We start from the raw sequence: 16078 nt of genomic DNA, 5'->3' as shown, positions 1-16078 counted from the left end.
GTTCAGGGCTTGACATTAACTTTTTTGCTCACTAGCCAATGTGGGGACTTAGACAATACACATATGACCCGGAGGGATGCATATGGAGAACACTGGGGTGTCCTGCCGCAGGTAGACTATTTCAACCCCAGGGGTGGCAAGGTGGCTTGCCAAGGGAAAGACACATGCTCAGACAGGCTTACAGTGGAAATACACATGTGGGGGTTGCTCAGAGGAGGGACCATGCACACGGGAGGCACCTAGGCGACGCGCAGACAATGGACACTGGTGCCGACGTCAGGAGTGCTGGAGGAACTCAGGGCTTTCGGGGAAGCTCACCTGAGGAGAATATCGCACGTATCCAGTCCGTGGAGTGGAATGGCGAGCATACGAAGACACCTGAGAGCGTCCAGTTCTAGCTGGTTGAAGCGAGTACATGAGAGGACACTGGCTCCACTCGGAGATTGTAGAATCTGGCGAATGTGTTAGGTGTCGCCCGGTCTGCAGCTCTGTAGATGTCTGTTAGCGTGGCGCCATTCGCTAAAGCCAAAGAGGACGCCACACTACGGGTGGAGTGGGCAGTCACACCAAGGGGGCACGGTCGACCTTGCTGCTGGTATGCCAAAGCAATGGCGTCCACTATCCAGTGAGACAACCTTTGCTTGGAGAGAGCCTTTCCCCTCAGCTTCCCACCATAACAGACAAAGAGCTGGTCTGAGGCCCTGAAACACTGCGTTCTGTCTACATAGGCGCGGAGAGCGCGTACTGGACAGAGCAGTGCCAAGGCTGGGTCTTCCTCCTCCAGGGGCAACTCTTGCAGGTTCACCACCTGGTCCCGGAAGGGAGTGTTAGGAACCTTGGGCACGTATCCAGGCCGGGGTCTCAGGATCACGTGAGAGTAAGCCGCCCCGAATTCCAGGCACGCTTCGTCAACGGAGAATGCGTGCAGGTCCCCTACCCTCTTGATGGAGGCCAATGCAACAGGGAGCGCTGTCTACATTGACAGAAACTTAAGCTCCAATGATTGCAAAGGCTCAAAGGGAGCACTTTAGAAGGGGCAATTAGAACCATTGAGAGGTCCCAAGAGGGAACGAGAGGAGGGCGAGGAGGATTCAGTCCCCTCGCTCCTCTCAGGAACCTGACGATCAGGTCGTGCTTCCCAAACAGACCTACCTTCTACCGTATCATGGTGTGCGGCAATGGCAGCAACGTATACTTTGAGGGTGGAGGGCGACAGCCTTCGCTCCAACCCTTCTTGAAGGAAGGAAAGCACGACACTGATCGAACATCTCCGGGGGTCTTCTCGGTGAGAAGAGCACCAGTTGACAAAGAGGTTCCACTTCAACGCATAGGCATGTCTCGCGGACGACACTCTAGCGGAAGTGATGGTAGCCACCACCGCAGGTGGTAGGGTACTCAAACCTGCCTCGTCCCGTCCAGGAGCCACACATGGAGGTTCCAAAGATCGGGACGAGGGTGACATAGGGTGCCCCGTCCCTGAGAAAGGAGGTCCTTCCTCAGAGGAAATAGGCCAGGGAGGTGCTGTTGGGAGGAGTAGAAGTTCGGAGAACCAGGTCCGGGTGGGCCAGTAGGGGCGACCAATATGACCTGCTCATCGTCCTCCCTGATCTCGCACAGGTCTGTGCTAGACGGCTCACTGGGGGAAAACGCATACTTGCGGGGCCCCGCGGCCAGCTCTGCGCCAGTGCGTCCGTGCCGAGCGTGCCCTGGGATAGGGAGTAAAACAGAGCGCAATGGGTCAAGTCGTGGGAAGCAAACTATGAAGGTATTTTTGGTGCAAAACAACTGAATGCCTGTGACAGTGAAATTTTTAGTTGTAGAGAATAGCCACACATGTGTATCTGTAAATTTGAAGTCACTGAGAGAAATGTTTTAAAGCAACACCAAGTGACTTTTCCTCTGCGGTCGCCCTACAGGTTGGAAGCCGAATTGTCCATTACCGCTGTTGTAAATAATTTAGCCTACCGCAGCCATCTGTCGCACGTGCACGCACATGCTCTCTGTTTATCCAGCACCGTTTTTGGAATCAACAATGGCCACAGACAAGGTAGAGTGTGATGCATTGTTTTATGAAAGTATGATGTATTGCTACATCACAAACGAGCAATTGTAGCAATTGTAACGCTTGCCTTAAGACAAGTCAAATTAGTAGTTTTCTTATGTCTCATTAGAACTACAGAAATGCGACCTGATCTGGCAATCTTACATAGCGTGAGTAGTTCATAACAGACACCCCCTGTCAAAATGATTGATTGACAGGTGGGCATGTCTATCATTTGATCTTCCCCGCCCCTTCCTGTTCCTCCCCTTCCTGCCCCGCCCCTTTTCCCACTCCTTCCGGTTCCGCCCCTTCCTGTTACCTTTGACCTAGTTCCGCCCCTACCTGTTACCTTTGACCTAGTTCCGCCCCTTCCTGTTTCCTTTGACCTAGTTTCCGCCCCTTCCGGTTAAACTTTCTGTCAAAATGATGGATGGTGACCTTTGATCTAGTTCCGCCCCTTGCGGTTACAGCTTCTGTCAAAATGATGGATGGTGACAGTGAGTTTGATCGTTTGAAGTTCATTTGATCAAGAAAAGGGAGGTATCGGCCTTTGATGCGACAGTTAGTTTGATCAAGAAAAAGTGTGACAGTTAGTTTGAGATGTATTGGCTTTGATGGTGACAGTTAGTTTGATTGTTTGAAGTGGGTGTTTTGATCACCGCATCCCCTAAATATCCCTGAGCTTTATCAAGGGCAGCTGTGAAAGTGATAAGAAAAAATGGTGAAAGTTTATCTGTTCTTTAAAAGAATATAAAATAAGATCTCACACAAAAAGTTTGAATAAAAATGGAGCCACCAAAATATTGCAAACAATCCAATGTATGAATGACCTTGCACTGTCTCAGAAACATAGCGAGCGAGCGTCTATGTATGTGTGTGTGTGTGTGTGTGTGTCAAAGCAGGAATTTCCCTCCCTCCACGTTGCTGAGGACCTTGAAAATTTATCTCACACAGAAGTTGAAAAATTATTATGTTCATTTAAATTGAAATGATTATAAAATTTACATTTAGTCATTCACAAATATTTGACACTGACTCAAGTTGAAAAACCATGCTGTTCAATTAAAAGTATATAAATTAAACAAAAATAAAATCATCTTACTGTTTCACCATGGTTGAAAAAACCCCACAAGTGTTTCCCCTGAAGTCTTTTCTCTCTGTCACACCAGCGTGTGGCTGGCCTGGTATCTGTTTTTGTGACATGTTCCTGAGCCCATTGAAAAGCATTGTGTTCCTTTAAAAGTGTATAAATTAAAATATATCATATATAAATAAATAGTTTTACTAATCGTTGTTCATTTAAAATCATACTAAATTACTGAAGTTGAAAAGCATTCTGTTCATTTAAAATAAATATATTTACAAATTTACTGTACCAATTATGTTAGATTTAGATAAAAATAAAATCATCCTACATTTTCACCAGGGTTGAAGAAAAAAAAAATCACACAGGTAATGCCTGCCAGCATGGACAGTGTGCATGACAAATAAGTGATATCATCGCTGTTTTCGTACCACCGGTAATAAATTACTTTTAATTCATAAGACTTATTTTCAGGAGTGACAGTTATCAGTGAAATATGGCGCTCGTGTAATCAAAAGGTCTGCCTACCCCCTGGGAATGTGAATTTGCCTTGAACCTAAACACTTCCATTCATAGAGTACTGAAAGAATATAGTGGACACACAGCTCCGCCGTTTCCCCATAGTTTTCCACAGGCTCTTACTGTAAAAGGCTATAAAATAGCCAAGACACATGGATGTGTACCATACCCCATGTCTGGACCAAAAACTTTTGCACCCTCTCTTCTATGACCACCTCATCAAAAATGCAAAATAGTGAGTACTTTCTCTATGATTCATTTATGCTACTGTGCTGTTTATCTGTATTACGCAATGATGTTTAATTTGAAAAATTGTTTATACATAAGGAAAAGACGGTATAATTCATTAGTGTTTTAAATAGCCCAGGCTACGTATTCGTTTTATCCACATTATGCTATTAGTGTTTTTATCTGCTGTAACTGGTGATACAGATATTAAAAAGTATCTACTGTATTAATTTATCAAAGTATGGGTTTAAAAATATGGAGCATTGTATTATGATATCGATGTGATACAGATATTAACATGTATGATTTTATTTTAAATATGGAGCATTGTATTATGATATTTAAGTTATTTAAGCTGCGGGGTTTCCATAAAGGACCTTAAAATATTTTTTTTGGATTTATTCAGTTTTAAATCTTATTTAGAGATTATTTTAGTCAGACATGCTTATATGTGCATAGGCCTATTTTATTCCTCTTCAGTTACTTACTATTTAAATTTTGCTAGGTTACTTTTTAATTCTTCTTTTACTCTGTCTTTGATTTTAACTTCTAGCAATTTGCATGATAAATTGTTTAACATGTAAGCTATATGAATAACAATGTCACAATGTGATAAGCAAAACATATACAAGTCAAGTTCTACCAGAAAGACTCGGGAGATTAATTGAAAAGCTGTATACATTTATTTACAGCTCAGCAAGCATAAATTTATAAGTTCTTTGGCGTAGGCCCCGTCCTTAGCGAGCAAAGCGAGGTTAGCCGAATCTGCATGTCCCGCCTGAGATGAAGGCGGGGGCGCAGCCGACCCCCTGGAGGTAAGGAAGGGACCATCCTGGTGGTGGTGATGGGGAGGATGGAGGGGAAGGTACCATCTTGGTGGTGGTTGGGGAGGATGGAGGTGAATGGCAGCGTCAGCATCTGCGAACTCAGACAAGTGTAAGTACCAATCTTTTATACTGTGACTGTTAACACCTGATTGGATAGGAATGAGGTAATGCATGACGCGCTGATTGAGTCTTCCTGACAGAACTTAAGCTAAAGCTTTCATTTCTACCAGAAAGACTCGGGAGATTAATTGAAAAGCTGTATACATTTATTGACAGCTCAGCAAGCATAAATTTATAAGTTCTTTGGCGTGGGCCCCGTCCTTAGCGAGCGAAGCGAGGTTAGCCGAATCAGCATGTCCCGCCTGAGATGAAGGCGGGGGCGCAGCCGACCCCCAAAGAGAAGTGGAAGAATAATTCCACGAGGGCGGAGCCCACCCCCAAAGAACTGTAAATAAATATACCCACCAGTCGTGGATCCTGCGGTTCCTGAAACGAGAAAGAAGAATACAGATAAGATGATGAATATTTATTTACGAAATTATTTATTTATATATTTATATAGAACCGGGCCCAATGGACCATCACGCAAGACCACATAAACACGGGGTCAGCTTGACCACAGGCCATGATAGACCACATAAACACAAGGTCAGCTTGACCACAGGCCATGATAGACCACATAAACGCAAGGTCAGCTTGACCGCAGGCCATGATAGACCACATAAACACAAGGTCAGCTTGACCACAGGCCATGATAGACCACATAAACACGAGGTCAGCTTGACCACAGGCCATGATAGACCACATAAACACAAGGTCAGCTTGACCACAGGCCGTGATAGACCACATAAACACAAGGTCAGCTTGACCACAGGCCATGATAGACCACATAAACACAAGGTCAGCTTGACCACAGGCCATGATAGACCACATAAACACGAGGTCAGCTTGACCACAGGCCATGATAGACCACATAAACACGAGGTCAGCTTGACCGCGGGCCCTGGTAGCCACATGTACGACGGGCTTCAATAGCCCACACCTAACGAGTTAATCATAGACACAGCCATTAGGCTACACAAAACCAAGACCTCTAGAGGTCACTAGGCCGCGATGGACCTTGGGGGACAAGGCCACGGTAGGCCACACGGCCCCGGAGACCACAGAGACGAGACCGCTTAGGAGCCACACCGGCCGCTAATGCCACATGAAGACTGTAGTATTTCCCTTCTATGTATGTGCGAGAAGGAAGGAGACCGGGGTCGGCTGGCTGAGGCTCGTGGTTATTTTTATTTAATAAACTCAGATCACTCGCGCCACATGCGCTCGTCAACATAAAACTCATTCACAGTATAAAGTACTCAGTAACTTTTCAAATAGAGTCCTCTTTCCTCCGCGATCCCACGAGTCCTCAGCCCTCTCTCTCCGAATGCTGGTTTCCGTCTGACTTTATACGGTCTCCCCACGCCAATTACTGCAACGAGACACAGGTGTTAGTCATTTTGCACTTGACCCACTTACCGCCGCTCGTCTCGCCACTCTCTCTCTCGTCGCAGACCTCGCTGAACCACGCCTCCCCCGCCACATACCCCCACCGCCCGACTCAGGCCGGGGAGCCATCCGGCCTGCAGCCCCCCCCCCATTCCTAGAGAGGAAGTCAGCCACAGCCATCTGCACCCCCGGCCTGTGGATCACCTTGAACTTAAAAGGCTGTAAAGCGAGATACCAACGGGTGATCCGCGCGTTGGTGTCCTTCATGCGGTGGAGCCACTGCAGGGGCGCGTGGTCCGAACAGAGGGTGAACTCCCGCCCCAGGAGGTAATAGCGCAGGGTGAGGACCGCCCATCTGATGGCCAAACACTCCTTCTCTATGGTGCTGTACTTAGTCTCTCTCTTCGAGAGCTTACGACTAATGTACAGCACCGGGCGGTCCTCCCCCTCCACCTCCTGGGACAGGACAGCGCCCAGCCCCCTGTCCGACGCGTCAGTCTGCAACAGAAAAGGAAGAGAGAAATTAGGAGAGTGCAGGAGCGGGCCACCACACAGAGCAGCCTTAACCTGGGTAAAAGCCTGTTGGCACTGCTCCGTCCACTGGACCGCATCTGGTACCTCCTTTTTAGTGAGGTCAGTCAGCGGGCTGGTGAGGTCCGAATAGTCCGGAATAAACCTTCTGTAATATCCCGCCAGCCCCAGGAACTGCCTCACCTCCTTTTTGGTCTTAGGTCTAGGACAGGTTGCAATTGCTGCTGTCTTGTCAATTTGGGGACGCACCTGACCATGACCCAAGTGGAAGCCCAGATATCTTACCTCCACCCGCCCAACTGCACACTTCTTCGGGTTGGCCGTTAGCCCCGCCCGTCTCAGCGCCCTGAGGACGGCCCTTAAATGCTCCACATGCCGCTGCCAGTCATTACTGTAGATGATAATATCATCCAAGTATGCATCGGCATATGGAGCATGGGGTCGCAGAATTCTGTCCATGAGACGCTGAAACGTGGCGGGGGCCCCGAACAACCCGAAAGGAAGTGTTACAAATTGGTGTAATCCAAACGGCGTGGTGAAGGCTGTTTTTTCTTTGGACATGGGAGACAAGGGGATCTGCCAATATCCTTTCGTTAAGTCCAGCGTCGAATAAAAGCGAGCCGTACCTAACCGATCAAGCAGCTCGTCAATCCGCGGCATTGGATAAGCGCCGAATTTCGACACTGCATTCACCCTGCGATAGTCCACACAAAACCGTACCAAGCCGTCCGTTATAGGAACTAAAACTATCGGGCTTGCCCAGTCACTGTGGGACTCCTCAATTACTCCCATCTCCAGCATTGCCTCTAATTCCGTCTGAACAACTTTTTTTTTGTGTTCAGGCAATCTGTATGGCCGGCCGCGAACTGCCACGCCCGGCTCTGTCTCAATATGGTGCTGGATCAGATTAGTACGACCAGGCAGGGGTGAAAACACATTGGCAAACTCTCTTTGCAACCTTGTGATGTCAGTGAGCTGCGAGGGCGGGAGGTGATCCCCCCCCGGGGCCAGGGCGAGAGAATTCCCTTTGATGATCGCCTCTGGCTCGAGATCCTCCTCTCCACTCACTGCCGTCGCAAGCAACACTGACTCCTCCTCACTCCATTTTTTTAGGAGGTTGAGATGGTAGATTTGCCGTGAACCACCCCTGTCTGTTCGTACTACCTCATAATTGAGATCCCCTATCCGCTGTGTGACCTCAAAGGGTCCTTGCCACTTCGCTAACAATTTGGAGCTGGAGGTTGGTAGTAAAATGAGCACTTTATCTCCCGCTGTAAATTCTCGAAGCTTAGTTCCCCTGTTATACAGCCGGCTTTGTCTGTCCTGAGCCTGAAGCAAATTCTCCATAGAGGGCCGCCCCAGTGTATGGAGTTTTGCTCTCAGGTCCATGACATACTGAATTTCATTTTTGCTATCTGAGTGTCCGTCCTCCCAAGTCTCTTTTAGGACGTCTAACACCCCACGGGGCTGACGTCCAAAAAGAAGCTCAAAGGGGGAAAACCCCGTGGAGGCTTGCGGGACCTCTCGCACGGCGAATAAGAGGGGTTCTAGCCATCTGTCCCAATTTTTCGCGTCTTCCTGTACGAATTTACGAATCATTGTTTTCAATGTGCGATTAAATCGTTCGACCAGTCCGTCCGTTTGTGGGTGATAGACGCTGGTACGCACCGATTTAATGCCCAATAACTCATATAATTCGCTTAACGTGCGTGACATAAACGCGGTGCCTTGATCCGTGAGAATCTCTTTCGGGGTTCCCACGCGGGAGATTAAACGAAACAGGGCGTCTGCCACACTTTTCGCTGATATAGTGCGTAGCGCCACTGCTTCAGGATATCGCGTTGCGTAGTCTACTATAACTAACGCAAAGCGATGTCCCCGTGCCGATCGTTCTAATGGCCCGATGAGGTCCATACCAATTCTCTCGAAGGGGACCTGCACGAGAGGTAGAGGGCGCAACGGCGCTTTTGGGGCGGCCGGTGGGTTTACCAACTGACATTCACGACACGACGCGCACCACCTGCGTACGTTCTCGTGAATGCCCGGCCAGAAGAATCGGGTCATTAAACGATTTAACGTAGCTGTCATCCCTAGATGCCCCGCCATCGGATTACAATGTGCCGTCTGGAAAAGCATTTCCCGACGGCCCCGTGGTACTAACAATTGGGTTGTATCTTCCTTTGTCTGAGTGTCTTGGGTCACCCGATACAACCTATCTTTAATAATGGCAAAATAAGGATAGGAGAGCAGGCGGTCAGGTTGGAGGATCTGCCCATCGATGGAACGGACCTGTTCAAACGCATGTTTGAGCGTCTCATCTTGGGACTGTTCCAGGGGAAAGTCATCGCGGGTGGAGAGGTTTAGCCTCGCCAAGCCGCTCGGTTCCCCTGAACCAGTTCCGCTGGGTCCAGGAACAGCCTCTCCAACCTGAGCGCTCGCCCCCCTTCCCCGCCTTTTCTTTTTCCTAGAGACATCCGTTGTCAAACAACCCAATAATAGTTCAAAAGCTGGCCAATTCGTTCCCAAAATTAACGGATGCCGGAGGCGCGGGCTAACTGCCACCTCCACACAATGATTTTGTCCCCTGAAATTAATAGTGATGGCCTTTAAGGGGTATTCCACTATATCCCCGTGCACACACCTCACCTTAACCATGCGGCCCGTATCCAATGCCCCGGATTGTATCAGGCGTTGATGGATGGAGGTCTGGTTACAACCTGAATCCACCAAGGCCTGATAGGTACCCCCCTTAATACTCACAGGTATCTGGTATAACCCGGCTTGATCGGGGGCGGCCTGTGGGACGTCCGGGATCCGGACCAATGTCCCAACCTCCATGACCGGGCAGCGGTCCACGAAATGGCCCGGATCCCCGCAACGCCAACAGGCCGGCCCAGGCCTCCCCGCCGCCCTAGTGGCAGGAAGCGGGTCAAGGAATTGGCGTGGGGAGAGCGCAGGAACCGTGTCGAGCCCTTCAAGATGTCCCGGCCCCCCTCCCCTGACGGATCCACGCGTCCCGGCTGGACCCTCTGCTCCAGCCTTCCAACGGGGAGGTGCCCTCGGCGGTCCGGTGAAACGGGTCCTGGGAACAGGAACGGGCTTAGGGGAATGGGGAGAGAGAGAGACAGGGGAAGAGAGAGAGAGAGAAATAGATGGCAAGGGTTCGCCGACCCCGGAGCACGCCGCCAGTTGATCCTCCGCCAGCTGGATGGCCAGATCCAGCGACGACGGCCGGTGGCACTGGACCCACTGGGCAGTCCTCTTCGGTAAACGTGAGATGAACTGCTCCAGTACCACCTTGTCGATGATAGCCTCAGCGCCGCCTCCTCCGGCCAACAGCCATTTGCGGCACGAGTCCCGGAGCTGCTGCGCCAAGACAAAGGGTCGGCCTACTTCTGCCAGTTCGAGTGAACGGAAACGTTGACGGTGTTGTTCAGGGTTAAGGCCGACCCTCTGGAGAATGGCTCCTTTTAGATCGGCGTATACCAGGAGGTTCCGGACGGGCAGTTGTTGAGCAGCCTTCTGGGCTTCCCCCGACAGCAGTGGTATCAGCCGTACCGGCCAGCTGGTCGATGGCCACTCACATGCCTCAGCCGTTCTTTCAAATAAATCCAGGAAGGCTTCGGGATCGTCAGAGGCACCCATCTTCATGAGTGCCATGTGAGCGCCTGGAGTGGAGCTGGGGAAAGCCCCTTCCGTCCGAACCTCCCGGTCCAGCAAGCTCCGGAACAGCTCGCGGTCCGCCTGCTGGGCTTGCATCATGGCTTGGAACCGGCCTTCCTGATCCGCCCGCAAGTCCAGCAGGGCTTGGTGGTTCTCCTGATGCAGACCCGCGAGCGATGTAATGATGTCCGCAAATGGCGTTCCCGATGTTCCTGACGGAGTTTGCATCTTGGCGGCGGCGTTCTCCTTCCTTCCCGGGTTTCGGCACCAGTGTAGTATTTCCCTTCTATGTATGTGCGAGAAGGAAGGAGACCGGGGTCGGCTGGCTGAGGCTCGTGGTTATTTTTATTTAATAAACTCAGATCACTCGCGCCACATGCGCTCGTCAACATAAAACTCATTCACAGTATAAAGTACTCAGTAACTTTTCAAATAGAGTCCTCTTTCCTCCGCGATCCCACGAGTCCTCAGCCCTCTCTCTCCGAATGCTGGTTTCCGTCTGACTTTATACGGTCTCCCCACGCCAATTACTGCAACGAGACACAGGTGTTAGTCATTTTGCACTTGACCCACTTACCGCCGCTCGTCTCGCCACTCTCTCTCTCGTCGCAGACCTCGCTGAACCACGCCTCCCCCGCCACAAAGACAAACCTAAAAGACAGAGCTGCTAAGCCACACAGAAGGTCGCCATGGACCACGGACCACGGACGGCCACATATAGGACAGGCTTTAATATGCCACACATAACGAGCTAATCCTAGACACGGCCATAGAGCCACATAAAACCAGGACCCCTAGAGGTCACTAGGCCACGATGGACCTTAGAGGACAAGGCCACGGTAGGCCAAACGGCCATGGGAGACCACAGAGACGAGACCGCTTAGGAGCCACACCGGCCGCTAATGCCACATGAAGACAAACCTATAAGACAGAGCTGCTAAGCCACACAGAAGGTCGCGATGGACCACAGACCACGGATGGCCACATATAGGACAGGCTTCAATATGCCACACATAACGAGCTAATCGTAGACACGGCCATGGAGCCACATAAAACCAGGACCCCTAGAGGTCACTAGGCCACGATGGACCTTAGAGGACAAGGCCACGATAGGCCACACGGCCATGGGAGACCACAGAGACGAGACCGCTTAGGAGCCACACCGGCCGCTAATGCCACATGAAAGACAATATTCACGAAACAAGGCCACTAGACCAGACAGACCAGGCCGCGATGGACCGTAAGGACAAAGCTATGATAGCCTGCACGGACCACAGCTAAACTAGTGGCCGAGGAGGATCACATAAAGACAGAAGACGGGCGGAGACACCGCGGGACAAAACACAAACGCAGACGAGTACAGAGGGGCGTTATCAGATAATGCAAATTGAACTGCGCTCAAGTGGATAACGTAGTACCACCACCACCAGTAGTTGCGAGAGGATTTACCTGGATTATTAATGGAGAGCTTGATGGGCTTCGATGATAATTTTTGAATCAGTTCTTATGTAGGATTCGAAAGCTGAGGGAGACCATCTTCCCATTATTTTGATGGCTGATGTAGACACACCTCGTTCGGCTGCTGTGGGGGCTGCCCCGATCCGGAACGAATGACCGGTATAAAGGGAGGGGGGTAAACAGCAGCTTTGTGGGCAGAAACTAAATGATTCCTAAACCAGGCTTTAGAGAGAGGTGCTCCAGTAGTTAGGAGAAATTGATTTTTTTTTTTTTTTCATAGATGAGAAGGGACAGATTTAATCACCATTTTAGAAAATGTTAATGTGATACCTGAGCCTTGAGAGTCATTCTTAGAGTTCTTAAGAAGAGTAAAGAAATTAGGCGAGAAACCGAATCAGAAAAGGCCATGGGTGTGAATCCCCTGGATGCATGAGTCATGAACACTGTAACCAACCCCGTTACAATCTGAATATAACAATAGGAAAAGAGAATGTTGCGGACGGTAGGTAATAAAAGGTTGGTTGGATGGATTTGCTTTCCTAACTTTCTTAGTGTGTAATGTTGCCATTTAAGCATAACCAACATATGCAAAGTTACAACACTCAAAGTTCGAGCAATGGGAGAATTTCATTTAGAAATTCCTTTTAAGGACTACAACAGCGCTGAGAGGAACCACGCAACATTCCTCCTAGGTTAGTGCATAACAACCCTAATTTTACATGAATCCTGCCCATGGAGCATGATTTATAGAATATCGAGACGGAATAGCTAAAAATAGCTAGTGACTAGAAAATAGCTACGCATAAGCTACATTTGTCAGATAATCATTCGGAATGTTGCTAACCATTCGGAATGTTGCTAACCATTCGGAATGTTGGTACATGTTGACGCCTCTTGAGTCTCTCCATCTGACTTCGGTTTGAACATGAAGCTAATAGTTTTGAAATTTTTCTGTGAGAGGTAATCGAAACTGCGAACAAGCTGTTGAAATTCCGCCCCGTGTCGGGAGCAGCAGCCCAACTGCATCCAAAGGGACAGACAAAAACTATGCGCTTTACTCACCCTCGAATGACAATTCCAGCATGTTATACGAAAACATCCGTGGGGTATTCCGAGCCAAACCTTTCACACGCCCTAGGGGCACCGGAGACCAATCACGCATTGGTTTCGTATTTGTTGATGATGAAGGAACAACCGGGCGTGATCAGAATGGAAATAGAAGAATCTGAAAAGAAAAGCGAACATTATAAACAAATAAGGCAGAATACGTTTCTTAGGAGTAGGGAGCCAAGCCTTCGGTGATATACGGTCTAGCTGGATTGAGCAGAGAGAGTAATTTGAACTCTGTTAGAGGGCAGGGTGATGAATATGGGTTGCTAAAGGGCAAAGGTTTTCTGAAGCCTGAAGACTAAAGCACGAATGCCCGTAGCTGATGAATTGCAGGGCCAGAATGTGAACGACCTTAATCATCCAATTAGAGACTTTTTTAGACCAAGCTTGTTAGCACATACAACGTATACGTTTTGCAATCTCTTCGAACCCGAAAGGATGTTAACAGCCGCTATAGGGTAAATTTTTGTGAAGCGCGGATGAACGAAGCCTGAGCAGGCTTGGTAAATCTTCTAACCGCTAAATCTTAATCTTATTAATCTTAGTACGATACTTAAAGTAAGTTGATGGCATAGCGATAAGATACTACCTCAATCACACTGATTTCTAATGTTGACTTTTGAGAGTAGTATCCATTTCTCAGCTGCGCTGCATATACCTGACATACTCTCGAGTTGCTCTTGTAGGAAGAACGTTTTTTTTTTTTTTGGCTGAGAATCTCTGGCCATGGCAACCGAGGACTCCCTTGAATAGAAATAAATTAACATTTAAATTGTACAGATGAGTAAATATGTCACTTGAGTCTCCTTGACTGTAATTTGTTCTGGTGATTGGTTTAGATGTTATAATCTAATTTATAACTCCTGTTAATTCTACTGTGTTAAGCTTGTTTTGGCTAAGTAAATGACCTTTGACCTGAGCATCCTTAGTCTGCCTTCTCTGTACATTTAATACCAAATACATATAACGTAAAAATTTCTATAACAAAAGTCATTGGATTCGTCACCAGAAAAATTTGAGTTATGGCGATTATACCGTGTTTTTGTTATTGAAGAACTTAAAACTTAAGTATTTAAAATATATTGATGATATGATAATATATATATATATATATATAATCAGCTGAGTAGCCAAGTTAATATACTTATATATATATATATATATATAATCAGCTGAGTAGCCAAGTTAATATACTTACCTAAATGAAGTTTGTCAAAGTAAAGGGGGTAAGTTAACAATGGCTGCTGCAAGCGCCTACTAAAACTTGGAAACCAGCGTAAAAGCCTTGAAAGTTGAACTTGAAAACCATGTAAGGAGATCATGAGATTTAAGCCCATGTGCTGGTTTCCTGCACGCGTGTCTCGCACTCGTGTCTCGGTGAGATCAAACCAACGACACGACCCGTGCTGCAACGACAGGTGTCGAAATGAATGGCAGCGTCAGCATCTGCGAACTCAGACAAGTGTAAGTACCAATCTTTTATACTGTGAATGTTAACACCTGATTGGATAGGAATGAGGTAATGCATGACGCGCTGATTGAGTCTTCCTGACAGAACTTAAGCTAAAGCTTTCATTCAAAGCTATTTATATAGGCTAGCGCTTTTCATTGCCATTCAAAATAACATGGTCTTTCCTTCTCTCTCTGGAGACAGCAAACACTGAAGGACAATCAGGCCAAGTAACATGTTAGTATGGTTTATATTTTATTTTTAATGAGAAAACATTATAGAGTGCAACAGGCGGTTTCTGGGAGTAAAAACATTTACTTTCTCCATACGGAAATTAATTTTAAAGACAGACCTACTGTGAGCTAAGAGGTTGTTAATACATGGTATTAGCTTCTGATAAAGCCTTCAGCTTATTTTTTTGTAAATAATCGTGTTTCACAGTTGAACTCCTGGTGAAAACGTCTCAGGTTACGTATGTAACCCTGGTTCCCTGATAGGGAACGAGACGCTGCGTTTGAGACGCGGTGGGAACGCTCTGCGTGATTACGTCATGAAGCACTTGTAAAATCAGTCCAATGGAAGCCCGCTACGACATAGGTGACGTCATAGACCAGGAAACTATAAAGCACCTCTGAATTCAGACCGCGACAGCTTCTGAAAAGGCCTGAAGCAAGTCGATCAGGGCATGCAGGAAGTATGGCATATAAACGCAGCGTCTCGTTCCCTATCAGGGAACCAGGGTTACATACGTAACCTGAGACGTTCTCTTTCAAGGGAACTTGAGCTGCGTTTGAGACGCGGTGTGAACCCCATACCCACTACGCCATAGTAACAAATGCCCGTTCTGTGTGAAAGTCTTGTGCACACTTAAGAAGCAAGCAACCTCGCCCCAGGAGTGGAGAGGTCAAGGTCATAAAACCTTACAAATGTATGCGGAGAGGACCATCCTGCCGCATTACAAACGTCAAGAAGGGAAACACCCGAAATTAAGGCCATAGAGGCCGCCATACTCCGAGTAGAATGGGCCCGCACAGCCATAGGTGAAGGCTGTCCGGCCGCTTCATAAGCCAGTGAAATAGCCTCGACTATCCATTTACTCATAACCTGTTTAGATGCAGGGCATCCTCTCTTGAGTGACCCAAAACAAACAAATAGTTGCTCAGATTTACGCCACAGGGCAGCTCTGTGAATGTAGGCATAAAGCCCGTACTGGACATAACAGGTTAAGCTGTTCCTGGTCTGGGGTATTAAAGGGTGGAGGAAAAAAGGCCTGCAGCACTATTGGACCCCCAACATTCAGTGGGAACTTAGGAATATACCCCGGCCTGGGGTAGAGAAATGCCTTCACCATACTAGGTGCAAATTCCAGACATGAAGGAGCAACAGACAGAGCATGTAAATCACCAATTCTCTTGATAGATGAGATAGCAAGGATAAATAAAGTCTTAAGAGTGAGGAATTTTTCTGAAACCTCCTCGATGGGCTCGAAAGGAGCTAAAGCCAGACCCTCGAGTACAATGGCCAAGTCCCAAGCCGGTGCTCTAGAGTGCAGTGCAGGTCTCAACCTCAATGTACCACGGAGAAAGCGAGTAATTAAAGGGTTTCTCCCGATAGAAGCACCCCCCAGAGTGGTGTGGTAGGCAGATATAGCCGTCACATAAACCTTTAGGGTGGAA

General features: G+C 48.0%; 1 protein-coding gene across 1 annotated transcript in view; it reads left to right on the top strand.

The window, feature by feature from the left end:
• The first annotated feature begins 1439 nt into the window (after positions 1–1439).
• cidec (cell death inducing DFFA like effector c) overlaps positions 1440–16078 on the top strand; it is a 389787-nt gene continuing 375148 nt past the window's right edge. Inside the window, exon 1 of the mRNA XM_077199199.1 lies at positions 1440–2047. Coding sequence (XP_077055314.1) covers positions 1994–2047 — 54 coding nt within the window. The 5' untranslated portion in view covers positions 1440–1993. The remainder of the gene's footprint in view (positions 2048–16078) is intronic.

The sequence above is a fragment of the Siphateles boraxobius genome, unplaced genomic scaffold (assembly GCF_051911475.1).
Source record: "Siphateles boraxobius isolate OS27281-9 unplaced genomic scaffold, OSU_SipBor_1 41, whole genome shotgun sequence".
In the NCBI taxonomy this organism is placed as follows: Eukaryota; Metazoa; Chordata; class Actinopteri; order Cypriniformes; family Leuciscidae; genus Siphateles; species Siphateles boraxobius.
This window is presented reverse-complemented; position numbering and strand designations above follow the sequence as displayed.